The 21,898-nt window shown below is 40.9% G+C and overlaps 1 protein-coding gene across 1 annotated transcript in view; it reads right to left on the bottom strand.

Annotated features, from left to right (window-relative positions):
* Positions 1 to 6,286: 6,286 nt before the first annotated feature.
* The window catches only part of LOC114705155 (general transcription factor 3C polypeptide 1-like), a 37,893-nt gene continuing 22,281 nt past the window's right edge, over positions 6,287 to 21,898 (bottom strand). The window contains exon 2 of the mRNA XM_037196926.1: positions 6,287 to 7,751. Within this exon, the coding sequence (XP_037052821.1) occupies positions 6,853 to 7,751 (899 nt within the window). The 3' untranslated portion in view covers positions 6,287 to 6,852. The remainder of the gene's footprint in view (positions 7,752 to 21,898) is intronic.

The raw sequence follows: 21,898 nt of genomic DNA, 5'->3' as shown, positions 1-21,898 counted from the left end.
ACCCGCTATCAGCCAGTTTTTTTTTTTATTATTAACAATGAGCATAATCCACAGCACATTTTTCATAGTCATAGTTCAAAGAGATTGAGAGACAGATATGGTGATATTTTAATTGTACTGGAATGTGATTTTATTTGTATGTTAATAAATAAAGTTGGCTGGGGGTCAGAGCTAATAGCAAGCCATAACAGAAACTGGGTGATGGTGGCACATGCCTTTAATCCCAGCTCTTGGGAGGCAGAGCTAGGTGGATCTCTGTGTGTTCAAGGATACAGCCAGCATGGAGACACACACCTTTAATCTCAATACCAACCATAGAAGACCTGGAGGTCTGTACACACAGGCAGTGATGAGGAGGTCATGTGGTTGGGTTTACAACCAATGAGAAGGCAGAATAGAAAGTCTATAAAAAAGACAAACAGGCAGGAAGTAGGTCTCTTGCTGAGGAAGATAGCAGGCAGTGAAGGGTAAGGTTTTTAGCTCTTAGCTATCATTCTGACCTCTTGGGCTTTCATCTTTGCATTGTCTCTGTGTTTCTTATTTAATAAGATGACTACATCTACAGACAGAAGGTTCACAATCTTAAGGCCAGCGTGGCCTATGTAATGATTGAAATTATTGTGGAAAGGATGAAAAACCAAAATTTTAAAGTTCCCTTCACAAAGTTATTTCCACTATGTCTGGAAATCATGAATTCATGATGTTGATGACAGCCAGACAGTGATAAAGTGCATGTATTTAGAGTATTTAGACAGACACATGGAATGTACTACATCCAGTCTCTTTCCTTTTGTGTATGAGGCACAGGTAAAGGAATGCACCACCACACTTGGCTGTCTTATTACCTTTTTATTGCTGTGATAAAATGCCACGGCCAAAGAAACTTATAAAAGAATTTAGTTGGGTTCTGGTTTCAGAGGGTTGGAGTCCATGATGGCAGAGCAAAGGCATGGAAGCAGGTAACATTGAGAACTCACATCTTGATCTGAAACCAGAATGCAGAAAGAACACACAGGAGTAGCACCCTAAGCCTGCTTCCAGGGACATTCCTCCTCCAACAAGGCCACACCTCCTAATTCTTCCCAAACAGTTCCAAGTATTTGGACCCAACTGGGGTCCAAGTATTTATGACGGACATCTTATTCAAACACCCACAGGCAGCAAGGATACATTTTCTTTTTCTTTTTTTCCAGCTTTTGTGGTGTTATTTAAACATGAATAAAACATGTACATGAGCCATCTACTCTCTTTTTGTTTGCTGCATAGCCTGGCATTGGATTGGTGACTCTGACATGCAGTGGTTGCTACCCTTTCTGCTTTGTGGTTCTTGGAGGAACCGTGAGTGATCTCAGCATGGTAAGATTTGTAGCAATGTAGCAGCTCTTCCAGCTCCTTTTCAGTATGGACCAGAGCTTCCAGAAGCTGCTAGGCAGTGCATGCTTAGTTTTCTTGTTGCTCCAATAACCAGTGTTGGACATCAGGATCTACCTCTTTTTTTTTTTTTTTTTTTTTTTTTTTTTTCGAGACAGGGTTTCTCTGTGTAGCTTTGTGCCTTTCCTGGAGCTCACTTGGTAGCCCAGGCTGGCCTCGAACTCACAGAGATCCGCCTGGCTCTGCCTCCCGAGTGCTGGGATTAAAGGCATGCGCCACCACTGCCCGGCCCCAGGATCTACCTCTTAAATCTTCTTGGGTACCCTGTTGTCGATACCTCTAGGTTTCCACCCATTTCACTTAATTTTGACATATCGATGAGACTGGAACCTGATGAACTCCTTAGTTATGGTGGTATTTTATTTGTACTGAAATGTGATTTTAATTGTATGTTAATAAATAAAGTTGCCCAGGGGTCAGAGCTGTTAGCAAGCCATAGGAAAGCAAGGCAGTGGTGGCGTACGCTTATAATCCTAGCACTTGGTAGGCAGAGCTAGGTAAGTCTCTGTGTGTTCAGAGATACAGCCAGCATTGGAGACACACGCCTTTAAGACCCGGAGGGCTGTACTTACAGGCAGTGACGAGGCAGTAACATGTTTGGGTTTACAACCAATGAGAAGGCAGAACAGAAAGACTATATAAAGACAAACACACAGGAAGTAGATCTCTTTCGGAGAGGTCTCTTGGCTTAAGAGGCTAGCAGCAGGCAGTAAGGCTCTTAGCTCTGATCTTTTGGCTTTCTTCTTTGCATTGGTTCTGTGTTTCTTATTTAATAAGACACTTGGTTACATCTACACTTAGTCCTCTTTTTGACAGTCTTGAGCTTCACCAGAGGCTGGGGGGAAGCCATGATGCCATAAAACAGATGGCAGCCACCTCCTAGAGAGTGCTGAGGAAGAAGGGAAATTTCCATGTCTTTTACAGATTTGTAAGTATTTTATCATTCCTTATTCATTGTTTCCTATCCAACTAATACAATTTCAAAATTAATTAAAAAATTATTTCCTTTTGAGAACTTCATGTATCAGCACTGCATCTACATCACTCCCAACATTTCCCTCCTCACTCTAACTCCTCCCACATTGTCTTAGTTAGGTTTCTTTTGCTGTGATAAACTCTATGAACAAAAGCAACATGGCGAGGAAAGTGTTTATTTGATTTACAGGTCATAGGACATCATCAAGGGAAGCTGAGGCAGGAATTGATGCAGAGACCAGGAAAGAATGCTACTCACTGGCTTCCTCCTCTGGCGTACTCAGTATACTTTCTTATATACCCCAGGACCACCTACCTAAGGATGGCACCACCCACAGTGGACTGCACCTTCTCACATCAATCAAGAAAATGCCCCTCAGGCTTGTCTACCCAACAATCTGCTAGTGACATTCTATCAGTTGACATTCTATCATTCTATCAAATGAATCTGGCTTCTGTCAAGTTGACAAAAGCTATGGTCCTCCAGCACACGTGTCCTTCAATTCCCTCTCAAGTATACACATTGTATGCAACATACTGTGGCCATTTAATGCTGCTCATATGTTCATGTGTCCAAGATTAGTCACTTGAGGTTAGAAAACCTTTGCATATTTTTCTTTTTATGCTTGATAACTGATAAAAGGTAGATAGAGAAATTTATAAGGGCATTCTTCTGAGCTGAGAGATGATGACCATATACAAAGTTTTTGGTTTTTGTAAACAAATATCAAATTTTAGTGATTCAAGCCAGGCTTCCCTACTCTGTATTATGATTTAAGTGTGGAATGTCTCCCACAGGCTTGTGTGTTAACTGCCTGGTATTCAGTTGGTGGTGCTATTTTGAAAGGTTCTGGAAACTTTGGGAGATGAAACCTAGAAAGATGAAGTAGCTACAGGGAGAGGTGCTGCTCTTGGGGAGTGGGATCTTGTCCAGTCCTCCTGTCTGTCACTCTACGTCTCTTCTGTCTACCTTGAAGCAATAGAGCCAAGGACTATGTACTGAAACCTCTGAAATCATGATGGAAAAATCTTTCCTTCTATGTTTTCTCACATATTTGTCTTTGAGTAAAGCACCCTTCCCCAATCCACTTTATATCACATTAGTTGTTTGTTGTACGTTTTTCAATGTAAGATGAGCAAGGAGATCCTATTAAGAGGATTGGAAATGGTTTTATTGTTTGTTTGTTTGGGCAGTGCTGGTGTTAAATCCAGAGTCTAGAACAAGCTAGGCAAGCACTCTCTTCTGAGCTACATACTAGCCCTATACTAAGAAGAAATTTGTGTTGGGTGGGCGTGGTGGTTAATGTCTCTCATCCCAGTACTTGGGGGACCAAGTCAATAGGACTGTGTATCCCAGAAATGAGTATTTTCCTGTCTTTTAATGCAATGCATAGCTAGTTGGCATGAAAGGTTCCCCCGTTCCCCAGGCTTCTTTCAATAGATCATTGTTATATAAATGTTAAGAATGTTGGTGTTGAGGCATGATCCTTCTCCATTGTTCCTTCCACTGTTTCGAGATCTGTGGTGGTTTAAATGAGAAATTTTCCTCACATTTGAACATTAGGTCTCCAGTTGATGGCACTGTTTGGAGAGGTTATGAAGAAATGAAGCCTTGCTAGAGGAAGTATGTCACTGAGGGTGGGTTTTGAGAGTTTATAGTCTCACCCACTTCCATTTTCTTCTTGGCTTTATGTTTATGATTGAAGTTCTGATCTCTCATCTTCCTGGTCCAGTTGATCGATGTGGGAGGGCCCAGTCTGGTATTGGTGGTGCCACCTTTGGGCAGGTGGTCCTGGATGGTATAAGAATGCAGATTGAGCAAGCCATGGGGAGCAAGCTAGTAAAAGGCATTCTTCCATGGTTTCTGCTTCAGTTCCTATCTTCAGGTAGCTACCTTGAATTCCTGCCCAGGCTTCCTTTCATGATAAATCATAAGCTGTAACCTGGAATACACACTTTCTTCTCCAGGTTGCTTTTGGTCACGGTGTTTATCACAGTAAAAAAACAAAAAAACAAAAACAAACTAAGACAGTATATGTTTAGTATGTTCAGGACTTATAAGTTCATGACTATAATATTTTCCCACCTTAAAAAAAATCTGTGGTTAAAGGTGTATGCTATCCTTGTAGAAGACTGGAACTCAAGTCTAGCACCCATACCAGGCAGTTTACAGTTTCCTTTAACTCCATCTCCAGAGGATCTGATGTCTTCTTCTAACCTCTATGGACACTACATTTATGTTTACAAACCCATACACACACACATAATTTAAAAAAAAACCCTTAAACTATCTTTCCCAAGCAGCCCTCTGAAATTTTGTATTAAAAACAAAACACACTATCTTCCTGTTAACGTAAGTATTTTTTCTTCTTTTTTTGATTTTCCTGTTGTTATTGTCCACCCCTTTATTTTCAACTCCTGTATACAATCTAATCTCTATTTCAACATTTCTATAGCTATTACCACATGTAACAGAATTGTGTGGAGATAGTCAACCCAAACCTACTTTCTTCATACTTCCTTTAAAAGCAAAGAGAATGTTGTGTGGGTCTTGGACTCAGACATAACAAAATACCACAGACTCACTGGCTTATAATGAGAGAATGTTATTTCTCAGAGTGCTGGACATTGGAGACAGAGACCAGGAGGGCAGCATCATTGGATTCTGGTTGCCCACAACCTATTTTTGTTGTTGTTGTTGTTGTTGTTGTGTTCTCACATGAGGGAAGAAAGGCCCAAGAGCTCTGTGGGCTCCCTGACGTTGGTCTCTAATCTTACTCATTAATGTTCCACCCCCATGATCTATTCACTCTCCAAAGCACCTCCTCTTTCATACCATCAAGTTGGAGGTTAGGCTTTAACATATGAAAACTGTGGTGACACAAGTATACCACCACTCACACCTCGCTGTGTTTGTGTACTAAGAGATTGTGGAACAAGTGAGCATCTTCTAGATCATGATTTTCTGTGCTAAGGCAATGTACTTTTCAAACTTTAAGAATATATTAAATGCTGTATTTTGTTTAATGGAGTCATTTTCAGATTTGTTGCTGTTAAGAAGAAAATGGATTCATTTTTATACCAGTGACATGGGCACCTAAGTTCGGAGTTTGTCTGCATGGAGGAGGGAACTGGCACAGTGTAGCGTGTCCTGTGCACCCCTATCAGGCATGGTATGCAGTGTTTATACCTTCCAATTCTGTGCTTATGGAATAAAGCTTCCAAGAATGCAGGTTCCAGAGACATACCCAGCTTCTGTGTATGGAAAATATTTTGAAAAAGCTTTTTTTGTTTCTGGAATGTGCCAGATGGGTTTTCTCTGTATACAAACATTCAAAATTCTTGAGACGAGAAAGGTAGGTTACAGTTTAACATCCACTATCTCTAACAAGACAGGCAAATTCCTGAGACAGGGTTGGGATACACATTCACGAAATCTGAAGAGAGCAGCAAATATTTGACTAATGCAGTATTGAGAAATGAGCTGGAGGTGCTCTTCCTGCCCCACTCTGAGGGCCACCTCTTCTCCAGGGACTAGCTGCCACCCACTCACCTGCCACCTCGCTCAGGTGTCACCTACACAAAGCCTTTCTTCTCCGCAGGCAGTTCGATGGCATCCTCCTCCGAGTCCCCAAGCCCTTGTGTGTTGACTATACTTAGAACTAAACAAAGTGTTGTGTAATGATTTGTTTACATACCTGTGGCTCCCAGGAGGTGTTGAGTTCCTCACTGGCAGGGACTGCATTCTCATCACTTTTGTATCCTCTTCTTCTGTTGAAAAACCTTTGAGTCTGCTTACAGTGGCACCTGTGGTCATCAGCACACTTCATGTCTGTCAAGTACCTTGACATGCCAGTCAGACAGAATATTTTTTTTTAATGCATTTGATCTCACTTTAATTAAAAAATAAATAAATACATGCCAGGGGCTTGTATCTAATGAGAAAAGAGCAAAATAAAACAACAAAACAAACAAAAGCAAAACCTATAGGCCTTGCTTCTGGCAGGAGGGGTCCCCATGAGAGTCAGAGGTCTAGGCTTGGTTCAGCCCAATTGGGATGTCCTACCTAGAAAGGAGCAGACTCTGCTAGGTATCCCTGTGGTGTGTCTCCACAAAGCCCTTCCTCTCTGAGTCTGAATGGTGTCGTGGGTTCCAGGTGACTGAGGGCTTGGCCATCAGCTCTGCTGCCCAAACAATGTCCACCCTCGCAGATACTGCTGATGCTGGAGCCTGAGTTCAGAGCAGGACATGGGCCTGCAGGAAGGCTGGGCACCTTGGAAGCAAGAGCCACAGAGTGGAGGGGACTGAAGTCACCTGGCAGCTGCTACAAGCGGGCTAGGCCCACCAGAGATGTAGGATTATCATTGTGAGGGATAGGGCTCTGGGGTAGTCCAGGACGAGCCACAGAGCATGGGCAGAGGCTCCTCCACTGGCCCAGGGCAGCATCTATAAGTGGATCCACTTATTCCAGTTGACATCGTGGGGGAAGACACGGCCCAGGTGGATGGTACAGTCCAGCGTAGGCTCATAAAAGGTGACGGTGCTCTCGGGGTAGGAGAGTGCCTCAGTCTCACTGGCCTGGCCCAGGCCCTCCACCACAGGCTTGGAGAAGAGTGAGACGACCGCTGGCTTCCTCAGCAGGCGCTTCTGGATACAGCCGAGAGACTCCAGGCCCTGGAGCAGCTCAAGCACGGCAACGGGCTGCAGGACCCCCTGGTAGTACTGCAGCAGGCAGCTCTCAGGAACCCCGGGCCTGGACATGATGTGGTACAGCACGGCTTCCATCATCCCTTTGCACACGGGCATATTCAGGCGCCCGTCCACACCACGCCAGGGGCGGCCAATGAAGCACACTCTTTCACAGCCACTCTCCCATGCTGCTTGGGCCATGTTGCTCTCTGTAAGTCCTCGGGGGTCTTCAGAGCCTTCTGGAAGCTGGAACTCACAGCCCAGCTGCTCCAGGCCGGAACTACCAACACTCTCTTGGTTCTCCTGCCTGGGGATCTCTGCACCTGCGTCCTCAGGAGGCGCAAGCAGAGCCAAGGCCTGGGCCTCTATCTGCTCTTCTGCCCCAGGCCTGGGGCTGGCCGCCACTCGGACATCCTGGAGTGTGGGTCTTTTGGCAGGGAGCCTTATGGCCTCCTCAGCATCAGTCTCATGGCTCTGCACAGAGCAGTGGGCACGCTTTTTGGTGCTATGGGAGCTGTCTGGAGGCACTGCTGTCCCCTCAGAGGTGTGGTCTTCGCCGGTAGGCCCCTCAGGGAGTCTGGCTTGGGAGTCATCCCCTGAGGCCTTGGTGTCTACTTCTGTGTCTCTCAGACGCAGACAGAATATTTTTATAGCCGCTGAGTATGTTAGGCTGTCTTAGTTAGGTTTTCTATTGCTGTGAAGAGACACCATGACCACGGCAACTCTTATAAAGGGAAACATCTAATTGGGGTGGCTCACTTACAGTTGAGAGGTTTAGTCATCCGTTGTCATCATGGTGGGACATGGTGGCATGCACGCAGACATGGTGCTAGAGAGGTAGCTGAGAGTCCTACATCTCGAAGGCAACAGGAAGTGGTCTTCTCACTGGGTGTGGCTTGAGCATATATATGAGATCCCAAAGGCCTCCACAGTGACACACTTCTTCCAACAGAACCACACCCACTCCAACAGGTCCACACCTCCCGTTAGTACCACTCCCTTTGGAGGCCGTCTCCTCTCAGACCACCACACCTTGCTCCCCACTTTCCTCCCCATGCTAGGACCACTGTCCTCAAACACCAAACTGCTCTTTCCGTTTGCATTAGCCTTTCCCTGTTCTCAAGGCCTGCTGTAGCTCTCCCCCTGGGTATTGGTGAAGTAGTCTTTGTTTCCCCCAGCGTATTGTATGACACACACCGCTGTGATTGTGACCATGCTTGTCTTTTTAACTCCCACTTGAACAACGTTGGAATGGGTACTGTGCAGTATCTCTTCCTCCCAGTCAGGGCTACTACTTAGCAAATACTCTTTTAAATGAATTTCTTCCTAATTCACATCATATTCCATAAAAGTTTGCCATAAAGTAGAAAAGGTACACGAAGTAAAGTAGCAAACTTTCATTCTTATTCAGGTTCTGTTGCGTATAGGTAGGCAGGAAAATAAAACATAAAAGTTTGCTCAATCTTAGAGTGTTTTATAAAATAAGTAGAAATAAACAAAGAGAAACAGGCTTGGGCCAAGAAGTAGGAGTCATAGTACAAGGCAATGGAAAAACAGGCAAGTCAATGTGGCAGCCACTGGGTGTTGATGTATCCAACCGTCTTATTAAATAAGAAACACAGAAACAATGTAAAAGAGAAAGCCGAGAGGTCAGAGCTCAGAGTTAAAATCTCACCCTTCCTCCTGCTGTCCCAGCTTCGCGAAAAGAGACCTACTTCCTGTCGGTTTGTTTTTTTATAGTATGTTGTTCTGCCTTCTCATTGGTTGTAAACCCAAACACATGACTGCCTCGTCACTGTCTGAATGTACAGCCCCCTAGGTCTTAAAGGCATATGTCTCCAACGCTGGCTATATCCCTGAACACACAGAGATCTTATGGGATTAAAGGCGTGTGCCACCACTGCCACACTCTTGCTATGGCTCTAATAGCTCTGACCCCCGGATAACTTTATTTATTAACATACAATCAAAATAATATTTCAGTACAATTAGATTACCACCACATTTCCCCTTTTCTATTTTAATAAAAAGAAAAAAAGCAAAAGGTTATAACTAACAAAAGAAAAACTATATACAAAAGTACAATAACTATATACAATATATACAAGTAATAAATACCTAAACAGGTATTTGACAAATCAGAGAAAATAATTCCATTATCTATCCTATTTTGGTAAATCCAAGATGTATCTAATGCACTTTCTATCCTAATTAATTTTCAACTATAACTAACTAATCTTCAACCATAACTAACTAATCTTCAACTCCCTCAGAGACCCAAGAAGGGAATAATATTAGCTAACAAAAATAAAAACAGGAAGTGCATGCAAGCAACTTCCAAAAAATTTTGTGAGTTGACAGAAACAGCCAGCTGCCTGGGCAGTCACCTGAGGTTTCTCCGCAGTGTTGGGGCATCATCTTCAGCCTATAGGCTTAGTGTATCTGACAGACTCATTTGTGAAGTAGGATGTACACAAGGTCAACAGTTCAACCTCACATTGGGTGAGAGCAGTCCACGTACCAGAAACACCTGAATTCCACTAGTGTCCTGTCATGATTCAGGATTTTAAATTCTGGAAATTGTTGACAGTTTTTAAATTCAGCTGTCCATTCTTCTTGGCTGTGTATATATGGCTTCATCTCAGCATCCCCTTCTTCTCCACATCCCTCTATTAAATGCCAGTCTACTTTTGAGAGGCATGAGCTTTCATCTGCTGTTCCATTGTACAACAGAATCCATCGGCCCTCTGCCTGTTAAGCTGCCTTCGAAGAAAAGGGCACTGTACCTTTTTCGGATGCGAAGGCCACTTCAGGGATGGGGCCATATTGTCCTGGCCTCAGAAGATGCCTTTTGATAAAGCCATAACCACACTTGTTTTGGCAAGAATCAGTAGTCCCTTGTTTCGTGATCTGTCTGTCCATTTTGTCCTGTTGATTCGAGGATACTTTGTTGTCCAGTGGCTAACTTTTGCCAGAATGAAAGTTGACTCCATATGCAGTTTCTTCAATGCCCATATTTTCTCTAAAGTAGACTGGTACTGCCAGGAGCCGACATGTCTCAAAAAAGAAAAATTTTCTAAGTTATTAAAACATTTTAAATGCCATATTCTATAGATCTCTGAAGGGTTTGAAGATGACCTGTCTAAAACATCTCTGCTTAATTTTTAAAACATATCTAATATGACTACAAGTTCTATGATAATGTCTAACTACTAGCTTTCATTTCTTTATATCCTAATAGTTGATAATAATAACATTCAAGGATCAGAAATTTGTATTACATTGTTAAATGGATGGAATAAATACAATTAGAAATATACATATAGCATTTTCTAACAATATCAGTTTCAAATTTGTATACAATATAAAACAATTCAATCCAATGTAAAGTATTTAAAACTAGTAATTGTCTTTTTCTTTTCTTTCTTTTTTCTTTCTTTCTTTCTTTCTTTCTTTCTTTCTTTCTTTCTTTCTTTCTTTCTTTCTTTCTTTCTTTCTTTCTTTCTTTCTTTTTTAAACAAGAACCTTAAACCTAATCTCCTTTGCTTAGCCTTTTTCCTAACCCTTGACAATAACTTGTTACCAAGCCCCCTAAATACTGAAAATTATCCCAGACCCAAAACCCATTAAAAAGACCAAAAAACCACCCGCCCCACACCACCTCTTTGGGAATGTGGGCGTCGTATTCTTAAAATTGCTTCCTGCTGGGTATGGGCGAAGTTTTCTTTATCCTGAAAGAAAAATTTTAGGTTAATTGTCAAATTCTAGGAGAGGTAACTATATCCTTCATTATCCAGTCTGTGTATAATGCCAAAGTTCAGGGTTTATCTCAAGTCCTTATTCAAGTAGTCTTTGAGACTGGATCATCTCAGCTAGTCATCTCAAAATTGCTCTGAGCACCTTATAGTTCAAAGCTGATCTATGGATGATATTTGTCAGCTTAATGATATTATTATTGTCCACGTGGAATTGTTGTTGTTGTGGGGCCCCATCTTCTTTCTGGAGACTTCAGTTGATGTTAGGCCTGGCCATGATTTCCTGCAGAAAGCTGATAAGAGACTCGAACACAAAAACATATATATGCAGCTAGCCTTTTTTCTAGAATTAGTTAGTACTCTATGTGACCATTCATATCTTAACAAAGTTTAAAATGTGTATATATATATTAATCTTGTAAATTTTGATATAAAATTTATACTTTGAGAAAAGTTTAAAGAATCAGAATAGAATCAAAGAGTTGAGATTAGTAATAGAATAGTCCTTTAATTAATTTTGCTTTTGTCCTGTACCATAGCAGAAGATGACTCTTATTCTGGCATGATACAGGGAGTTTGCATTTTCCTTTTAACAACATGCTTGAGTTTAAAGAAGGAGAGAGCCATTCTCCAACTCCAAAGTCAGCTTTAAATTTTAATTGAACTGGGACTATTAGAAAACCAATAGTGTTAAATCTTTAGAGAAAAGCAGAAACAAACATTTAGGAAGACATAAAAAATTTTTTAGATAATATATACCCATACACCGTTTCACTCTGTTTCTTGGGATAGATGATTTGTCACTTTTCTTCAGTTGTCTCATTTGTCCAGTGTTCTTCAGATTCCTTAACCTTCATTCTCCTAAAAGACAAAAACAAAAACCTTTCCCCAAGACTAATTTTGTGGATGTTTCCTTTTGACAAGTTATTATCTGATTAAATGAAAAGGCATGTGTTATTGATACAAGTTAGTTTAAATTGGATGTTCGTGCTGGTTGATGAACTATCACCTCCTCAATTAAGAGGTCTCTCTTGTTCAAATCGAACCTTTATCAATTTTGATGGTACCCACAGCTTATCTTCTCCTGTAGAAACAAAAGCAAAACCTCGTCCCCAATGTAATACATACCCTGGTTTCCATTCTGAGGTCAGCACATCCTTAAAGTATATAGGCTGATTTAATTCTGTAGTTTTTTCTATTATCCAATGTCTCTCTGCAGCTGTTGTTCCTTTCTCATTGGCATTCAGAAAATTCAAAGTTAGAAGAGCATTATGCAGTCTATTTCTGGGGGTTTTTGTTACCCATTTCTGTTTATTTAGCATATCCTTTAGAGTTCTGTTTGATCTTTCTATAACTGCTTGACCTGTAGGATTATGTGGTATGCCTGTAATATGCTTTATATTGTAATAAGCAAAAAACTGTTTCATTTTAACAGAGACATATGATGGAGCATTGTCAGTTTTGATTTGTGCAGGTATACACATGATGGCCATAACTTCTAGCAAATGAGTGATTACAGAATCAGCTTTTTCAGAACTCAAAGCAGTTGCCCATTGAAATCCTGCATAAGTATCGATAGTGTGGTGTACATATTTCAATTTTCCAAATTCTGCAAAGTGAAACACGTCCATCTGCCAGATTTCATTTCTCTGAGTACCCTTTGGGTTACATCCTGCTGGTAATGGCGTTTGATTGTAGAAGGAACAAGTAGGACATTTCTTTACTATTTCTTTGGCTTGTTGCCAGGTTATGGAAAAATCCTTTTTTAAACCTTTACTATTAACGTGATGTTTTTTATGAAATTCTGAGGCCTCCAGCACATTTCCTATCAATAATTTATCAATCTCATCATTGCTTTGTGCTAGAGGGCCTGGCAGACCAGTATGGGATCGAATGTGAGTTATATATAAAGGATGATTCCTTTTCCTGATTGTATCTTGTAATTGAATAAATAGTGAAGTTAATTCTGAAGCATCAGGGATAAATTCTGCAGTCTCAATATGTAACACCACTCTTTCAGCATACTGAGAGTCAGTTACTATGTTGAGAGGTTCTGAAAAATCCATTAATACCAACAGAATAGCATACAATTCTGATTTTTGAACTGAATTATACGGACTTTGAACCACTTTACTTAAATTTTCTGATTTGTAACCTGCCTTTCCTTCTTTGTTGGCATCTGTATAAAATGTACGAACTCCAGATATGGGTTTTTGCCATACAATTCGAGGCAAGATCCAATCAGCTCTCTTTATAAGATCAATTCTATTACTTTTGGGATATTTGCTATTAATTTCTCCCAAAAAATTACTGCAAGCTCTTTGCCAAGGTTCACTTTCTGTCCATAATTTTTCAATGTCCTCCTTAGTTAATGGTACGACAATTTCTGCTGGGTCTATGCCTGCTAATTGATGAAGTCTCAGTTTTCCTTTGTAAATCAAGTCAGAGATTTTTTCCACATAAGTTTTTAATTTTTATTTGGTTTATTTGGTAAAAATATCCATTCCAATATAATATCTTCCCTCTGCATTAATATTCCAGTAGGAGAATGCCTAGAAGGTAAAATAACCAAAATGCAATCCAGCTTTGGATCAATACGATCCACGTGTCCTTCATGCACTTTCTTTTCTACCAAGGCCAATTCTGTCTCAGCTTCAGGTGATAATTCTCTTGGACTATTTAAGTCCTTGTCACCTTCTAAGGTTCTGAACAAATTAGTCAGTTCATCATTTTTTACCCCAACAATAGTTCGTAGATGAGAAATATCTCCAAATAATCTTTGAAAGTCATTAAGAGTCTGTAGTCTATCTCTCCGAATTTGCACCTTTTGGGGTCTAATTTTTTGTAGCTCTATTTTATATCCTAAATAATTAATAGAATCTCCTCTTTGTATCTTTTCAGGAGCAATTTGTAATCCCCAGCAAGGCAAAATTTTCTTTACTTCTTCAAACATTATTTCTAAAGTATCTGCATTTGAGTCAGCTAGTAAAATATCGTCCATATAATGATAAATTATAGATTTAGGAAATTTTTTACGTATCACTTCCAATGGCTGTTGCACAAAATATTGGCACAGAGTTGGGCTATTCAACATTCCCTGTGGGAGGACCCTCCATTGAAATCTTTTAACCGGTTGAGAATTATTATAAGTAGGCACTGTAAAAGCAAATCTTTCTCTGTCTTTTTCTTGTAAGGGTATTGAAAAGAAACAGTCTTTTAAATCAATAACTATGAGAGGCCATCCTTTTGGTAACAGAGTAGGCAAAGGCATCCCAGATTGTAGAGAGCCCATTGGCTGAATTACTTTGTTAATTGCTCTAAGGTCTGTTACCATTCTCCATTTACCAGATTTCTTTTTAATAACAAATACAGGAGAATTCCAAGGGCTGGTTGATTCTTCAATATGCTGAGCATTTAACTGTTCTTCTACCAGCTCTTCTAAAGCCTGGAGTTTCTCTGTTGTTAAAGGCCATTGCTGGACCCATACAGGCTTGTCTGTTAACCATTTTAAAGGTAGAGCTGTTGGTGTCTTTGGAAGATCATCAGTTATTGTGCCCTGTTCTTGTATAATATGGATGGCTGGTGACCACTCATTAGAACAATATCTTCTAATATTTCTCTCAGTAACATGTGCTAGTTTATGATTTGTTTCTGAGATTGGAGGGATGTTAATCTGAGTATTCCATTGTTGCAACAAGTCTTGACCCCACAGGTTCATAGTTATGTTAGCCACATATGGTTTTAATTTTCCTCTCTGTCCTTCTGGACCTATACATTCAAGCCATCTTGCACTCTGTTTCACCTGAGATAATGTCCCAATTCCTAACAGTTGAACGTTTACCTCCTGAAGAGGCCAAGTTGGATGCCAAAATTCTGGTGCAATTATGGTAACGTCCGCACCTGTGTCTACCAGACCAGACAACAAAACACCATTTATTTTTATTGTTAATTTTGGTCTTTGTTCATTAATAGAAGTTTGCCAAAAATTTTTCTTTATGTTTTCTCCTGAATTTTCTATTCTCTCTGTTTCATCATCCTGACCAGCATGATTTATTCCAATAGGCATTTGGTTATTTAATCGCTCTCCAGAGCAGGCATTTCCTCTATGGCTGCAGGAAAGGTTTGAACTGGATTTGCACTGGGGGCCTGCCTGAGGCCCCTCTGGGAGTTTCCTGAAGACTGAGGCAAAGGATTACCCTGTCTGTCCTTTGTTGATCTACATTCGTTGGTCCAGTGTTTTCCCTTACCACACCTTCTGCATACTCCAGAAGGAAGGGGCATTCTGTTGCCATTGTTCCTTGAAGAAACATTGTTTCTGGGAATGACCTTTCTACAGTCCCTTTTCAAATGTCCTTGCTTTCCACATCCAAAACATCTAACACTCCTCAAACCTTTTGAAATTACTTCTCCTACCCATGTATCATCATGCTCATCAGCTTCAACATTAATTGTTTCTCTAATCCAATCTTCCATAGGTGCAGATCTTGCCCTTAATGGCCTGATTATTCTTTTGCATGCTGCATTCGCATTCTCAAAGGCCAAAGATTCAATTATTGCCTTACTAGCTTCTGAATCCGAGACCATTCTCTTTACTGCTGAAGCCAGTCTTTGTAAAAAATCTGTAAAAGACTCTTTTGGGCCTTGCATCACCTTTGTAAATGACTCAGATTTTTTTCCTGGTTCCTCAACTCTGTCCCATGCATTCAAGGCTGCCGTTCGACATAAAATTAGGGTTTGGACATCATATAAACATTGTGTTTGTGCTGAAGCATATTGGCCTTCGCCCATAAGCTGATCCTGGCAAACTTGTATTCCTTTATCCCTCCATTGTTTTTCTATGGTTTTAGCCTCCTCCTTAAACCAAGTCAGAAATTGAAGTCTCTGGCTGGGTTCCAGAACACCTTGTGCAAGGTCCCGCCAGTCCTGTGGTACTATCCTATTATATGATGACCAAGAGTTTAACATTTGCTTTACATATGGGGAATGCATGCCATAAGATACTATTGCCTCCTTAACCCTTTTTAAATCCAACATTTCAATTGGAGCCCAAGTATTTTGTGTAGCCATTTGATCAGGCATCTGCTGTACGGTTACAGGATAAATTAAGGGTGACTGTGTGAAAACAGGCTTTCTTTCTGCAACCTTATGATCCCGACTTGAAACAACTTCACTGTTAATTTCTTCTGTCTGAATTTTTACAGGTTTAACAAGTTCTTCTAAAGCTGTTATCCTGGCACTTAAATTGACTATCTTTTTAAATATTAAAATGTGGATTAGCATAGTGATAAGGTGCATAATTCCACCAATACTAATATTATATAGTTGTTCCATTGCCAGACTGCCTAAAATTTCGAAAAACCAATTTTCTTCCAATGTACACATAAAACCCATTTTTTTTTAATGTGGGAAAAAATTCTCTTTTAGATAGTTTCCTTTAAAATATCTGATATATTATGACTTACCAAATTTGCGTAGAACAGTAGAAATCCGAGGGGATTTTCAAAACAGCCACCTAGTGTCCCAGGTGTAAATCCAAAGAGAGAGAGAGAGAGAGAGAGAGAGAGAGAGAGAGAGAGAGAGAGAGAGAGAACAAGAAAGCATAGCTGGCTAAAGTTTAAATGCAGCCACGTGTTCCCTCTTGTGCCAAGTCAAGGCTTGGGTCTGACTTCCTTAAGCTCCGACCACATGCGTTGGCTTTACAGGCAGGGCCCTGTTCGGCAGGGCAGGTCTGAGTTGTTTGTAGCACCGGCTTTAAGCAAGCAGGCTTTAAGCAAGCAGCAAGCAGCTCAGTTAGTCCGGCCTGAGGCCAAGGACTAGGGGGCCGCTGCTCGGACTAGGAAGCCGGCGCTCGGACTAGGACGCCAACCGCCCGGTCTGCCGCCCTTGCGGGAAAGCGGACGTGCCACCAAGCCAAGCAGTTTTTAATGGATTCTTGTCACGTTGGGCGCCAGATGTTGATGTATCCAACCGTCTTATTAAATAAGAAACACAGAAACAATGTAAAAGAGAAAGCCGAGAGGTCAGAGCTCAGATCTAAAATCTCACCCTTCCTCCTGCTGTCCCAGCTTCGCGAAAAGAGACCTACTTCCTGTCGGTTCGTTTTTTTATAGTATGTTGTTCTGCCTTCTCATTGGTTGTAAACCCAAACACATGACTGCCTCGTCACTGTCTGAATGTACAGCCCCCTAGGTCTTAAAGGCATATATCTCCAATGCTGACTATATCCCTGAACACACAGAGATCTTATGGGATTAAAGGCATGTGCCACCACCGCCACACTCTTGCTATGGCTCTAATAGCTCTGACCCCCGGACAACTTTATTTATTAACATACAATCAAAATAATATTTCAGTACAATTAGATTACCACCACAACTGGGCCTAGCAGGCTACAGAGGGAAGGGTCTATTACAGTGGCATGATCGTGTGGAACAAGGCTGTACTCAGGCAGTCAGCTGGCACTAACTCTTCAAGGTGGAGGTAGTGGGGAGAAGTGGATTTTGGTTTTGGATAGAAAGAAGGCATTGAGCCTAAGCCCTATGCGTTTGTGCCTATGCCTGGTGAGGCTACTCGGGAAATCCTCTTCAGCTGTCTCCTTATAGCAGGGAAGGGAAATGATGGCATTTAGGATGAGAATGTGACAAATGCTTGGATTACTCTTTGTCTTAGTTAGGGTTTCTATTGCTGTGAAAAGACACCATGACGCTGGCAACTTTCTTAAAGGAAAATATTTCATTGGGGCTGGCTTACAGTTTCAGAGGTTTAGTCTGTTATTGTCAATGGCAGGACATGGTGGTGTGCCGGTAGATGTGGTGCCAGAGAAGGAGCTGAAAATTCTACATCTCAATCCACAGGCAACAGGAAGTAACTGTGTCTCACACTGGGTGTAACTTGAGCTTATGAGACTTCAAAGCCCACCTCCACAGTGACACACTTCTTCCAACAAGGCCACATCTCCTAATATCGCCACTCCCTGTAGGCCAAGCATTCAAGCATGAGTCTTTAGGGGCCGTCCATACCTATTCAAACCACCACACTCTTCCTAGACATCATCCACCCAGCCGTCTGTGAGGGAGAGGAGCAGCAGACCATTTAAACTCTTAGAGCCTTAGGATCTTTCTCTGTAATAATCGTGGTATTTATTTACATTGTGAATATTAGTCTGGAAAATTATACAGAGATAAAACTCTTGGTGCTGGGTGTCCATGACCATTCATGGAATAGCACATAGTTCTTTGAGGGCTGGGATATATCTTCCATCTTTTGTGAGCCTAGAGAGTTCCCCATGTTGACTGTCTGCTGTGGGATGGTCTGTATGCCAAATTGCTCTGATTGGTCAATAAACAAAACACTGATTGACTAGTGGCCAGGCAGGAAGTATAGGCGGGACTAACAGAGAGGAGAATGGAGAGAACAGGAAGGCGGAGGGAGACACTGTCAACCGCCACCATGACAAGCAGCATGTGAAGATGCTGGTAAGCCACGTGGCAAGGTATAGATTTATAAAAATGGGCTAATTTAAGCTATAAGAACAGTTAGCAAGAAGCCTGCCACGGCTATACAGTTTGTAAGCAATATAAGTCTCTGTGTTTACTTGGTTGGGTCTGAGCAGCCGTGGGACTGGCGGGTGACAGAGATTTGTCCTGACTGTGGGCCAGGTAGGAAAACTCTAGCTACAGCTGTCATACACAATTAATATTTTAAAATGTAATTCATTCTTTGTTAAATGCAGATCCATTTTTTTTCATGTCCTTCTCCCTGGTTTAGATGCCTCAAGCCAAGATACAGATACATGCAAGGGCATCTTAGCAGAATAAGCCTATGGTGAGGGCTTGACTTGTTTCAGACATGAGATTGAATTCAAAAGGCAGCAGAATGGTAGCTCATGGACATGCACAGGCTAGAGGTACCCCCCGCAACCCCTGTGTAAACCTCTGTGAGTGTGAGTTATCTAGTTCCTGCTAGAGAACAAGCTCACAGCAGACACCTCAGGGAGGGAATACATGGAGAGATAGAGGTGTCATGTAGCCAGCCCTCCCCCAACAGGAGTGGGAGGGACTGATGTGAAAGACTGAGAGAAATTGAATCCTTGAAGTGACTGTAGATTAGTTTAATTAGGAAACTATGTGGTAACTGCCCTACTCATTATACCACATTCTGTTAGATGACATCACATTGTTCAGTTATCCCAGTTATTTTGGATATGGAGGCCTTTTATTTTTACCCTAGTGTATCTAGATGGTAGTATTAAATATATTATAATATCAGATATATTAATCAGATTAATATAATTAGATCCTTGAGGAATGTTTATTTATGTATTTATTGTACTGCTGGGATTAAACTTAGGACCTCAAGCATAAATCACTGCAAAAGGTGATTTATGGTTCTGGTTCACACCTGCAATCCCCACTCTAAGAAAGCTGAAACAAAGCATTGCTGTGAGTTCAAGGCTAAGGTGGGCTACACACTGAGTTTTAGGCAAGCCTGAGCTATATAGTGAGACTCCTATCTCAGAAAACCAAACAGAAAGTCAAATAAACAAATAAGTAGAAATAAATTACCTTAAACATTACTAGTCTAAAATAACAGAAAACATTTCATTGTTATGCAATGGTCAACTTGGCTAGGTTATAGCAGTGAGTAACTAACTCAGTCAAACATTAAGTGTTTCACTACTTTGAGTTTTGTTGGTGTGATTGACATAAAGAGACTTAGCATTAGCTGAAAAAGTAAGACACAGCTTTTCCTCATGGCCTGAGCTTTCTGATCGTACAGTGGCAAGGATTCCCAAGAAAGTATGATCAAAGAGCCTAAATTTCACCTTAGAAGCCACGAGTCTTCCATTTAAACATATTTTGTTGGTAGGAGAGTCATAAAGGTCCATTAGGTTCAAGAAGGACAGTACAAACAACCACCTGATGGGAAGAGAGCTAATGTCATAATGAAGAAGAGCTTCTGCCATATTTCAACTTATGGTGGGATAAGAAAAGTAATACCACATTGTTTCATTTCAGAGAAAAGTTTTTCAAGCCTGAATTAGAATGTATAATACAATACCCTACATTTGTCATGTCAAATATTCTGTATGATGTTATAGTGATTGTTGGATGTGTCAATCTTTTTTTTTTTTAAAGATTTATTTATTTATTATGTATACAGCATGTATGACTACAGGCCAGAAGAGGGCACCAGATCCCATTACAGATGGTTGTGAGGCACCATGTGGTTGCTGGGAATTGAACTCAGGACCTCTGGAAGAGCAGTCAGTGCTCTTAACCTCTGAGCCATCTCTCCAGCCCCCCCTCCTTTGTTTTTTTTGGTTTTTCGAGACAGGATTTCTCTGTGTAGTTTGGTGCCTTTCCTGGAACTCGGTTTGTAGACCAGGCTGGCCTCGAACTCACAGAGATCCGCCTGCCTCTGCCTCCCGAGTGCTGGGATTAAAGGTGTGCACCACCGCCTGGCTCGTCAATCTTTTTTTAAAATTAGTATATTCACTATGAAAAATAAAAAGTCAAGGACTTAAGACTAGTCTATGAGGGGTGGTGAAATAAAGGATTTAGCAGTTTGTACTCAGTTTCTATTGGGTCTTGTAAGGCTTTTGTAGTATTCCCCCAAAGTGATTATTTTCCCTGTGAAAATTCCTGATGACTGTGCTTTCTCCCCATTGAGATACTGGCCATCCTCACAGTGGAGAGTCTTTATTAGAAAAAGTTACCCTTTGCCTTCTTACTGGAGCTCCTAGAACTCAAGTCCCTTTCAATTCACTTATACTTTCCCACTGTATCAGTATCTCAGTCACATGCCTTTTTTCTAGGTTAAGCAACCCTCTGTCCTTGTGAGTTTTATGTGTGTGATCCACTTGGGAACGAGGTGAGCTTGCGTAGAATACTGGTATCAGCCACTCTTGTAAGAGTTGTAGAATGTTGGGGTTCTGAGCTGCAAGGTACTTTCAGGCTATAAATCTATACATTTTACAGTGCTAATTATAAAATTTAGAAGCACTGTAGTTGGTAGTGTTCTCCCTTAATAGGAGATTACTATAGAAAACAGTGTGTTCTGAGTAATATGGAAAACAATGAGACCATATACTTTTGATAAACAATTTATATTTTTATTTGTATGTCCAAGTCTTTAAAAAAATAAATATGGATTACATAAAACATATATAATCAACTTTAATTTCACATTCAGAAATATACAGATTTCCAGTTTTATCCATCTTCTTTAAATGCAGGTGAATGTTTCACCCAAAGATTTCTACTCTATTTTCTTTCCTGTTTTTGCCGGGTTGGAGTTGCTATCACCAACATGGCTGCTAAGTACTCACAATAATACTTTTTGCTTCCTAGCCTTTGTCTTCTGCTTAGTGTTTCCAGGGATTGCTGGTCCTGATGCTTTCCTCTACACTTCTCATTTTCATTTCCTCTGTAAATTTCACACAATGCCCCGACTCTTCATCTAGGTGGTTAGATGAAGTGGTCAACAGGACTAGTTGAATGGGTCACTTGGGGTCACTTCTCTGATATTTCTTGACTCTGTGACTCTGAGCAGCCAAACTTTACCTTAATGAACTCCCATGCTGAATGCCTTTCTGAAATTAAAGCTTCCAAGGGCTCTGGGTTCTGTTTTCACTCTGGAAAAGCAATTATGTGAAAGCTGTCTGAGAAGTGTTTACTGGGTTCCCTAGTGCTGAGAGGATTTCTGGTTTATTTGAAGTCACAAAATACCTATTTTTAAAACTTGTTTCAATTTTTTTCAAAATCAGTTTCAAATGTGCTTGTAATCCTGAGACCTCTGTTTATGACTGTATCAAAATACAACCAACATTTGTCATCTCCATTTCTTTTAGAACATTTTCCTATTCTCCATAATTTCTCAGTACTTACAAAGACTAGTTTAAGCTTGCATCTCTTGGTTCCTGGCCATTAACCAGAACCAGGTTCTTGGACCTGGAAACCAGAACAATTATATTTTATGTGTCAAGTGTGGGTTCAGGGCCAAATTTTGCTCATCTAATTTCAGAGTATGGACAGCCTGAAACCAAC

The sequence above is a fragment of the Peromyscus leucopus genome, chromosome 19 (assembly GCF_004664715.2).
Source record: "Peromyscus leucopus breed LL Stock chromosome 19, UCI_PerLeu_2.1, whole genome shotgun sequence".
Taxonomy (NCBI): domain Eukaryota; kingdom Metazoa; phylum Chordata; class Mammalia; order Rodentia; family Cricetidae; genus Peromyscus; species Peromyscus leucopus.
The sequence above is the reverse complement of the archived record's forward strand: the minus strand, read 5'-3'. Positions and strand labels throughout refer to the sequence as shown.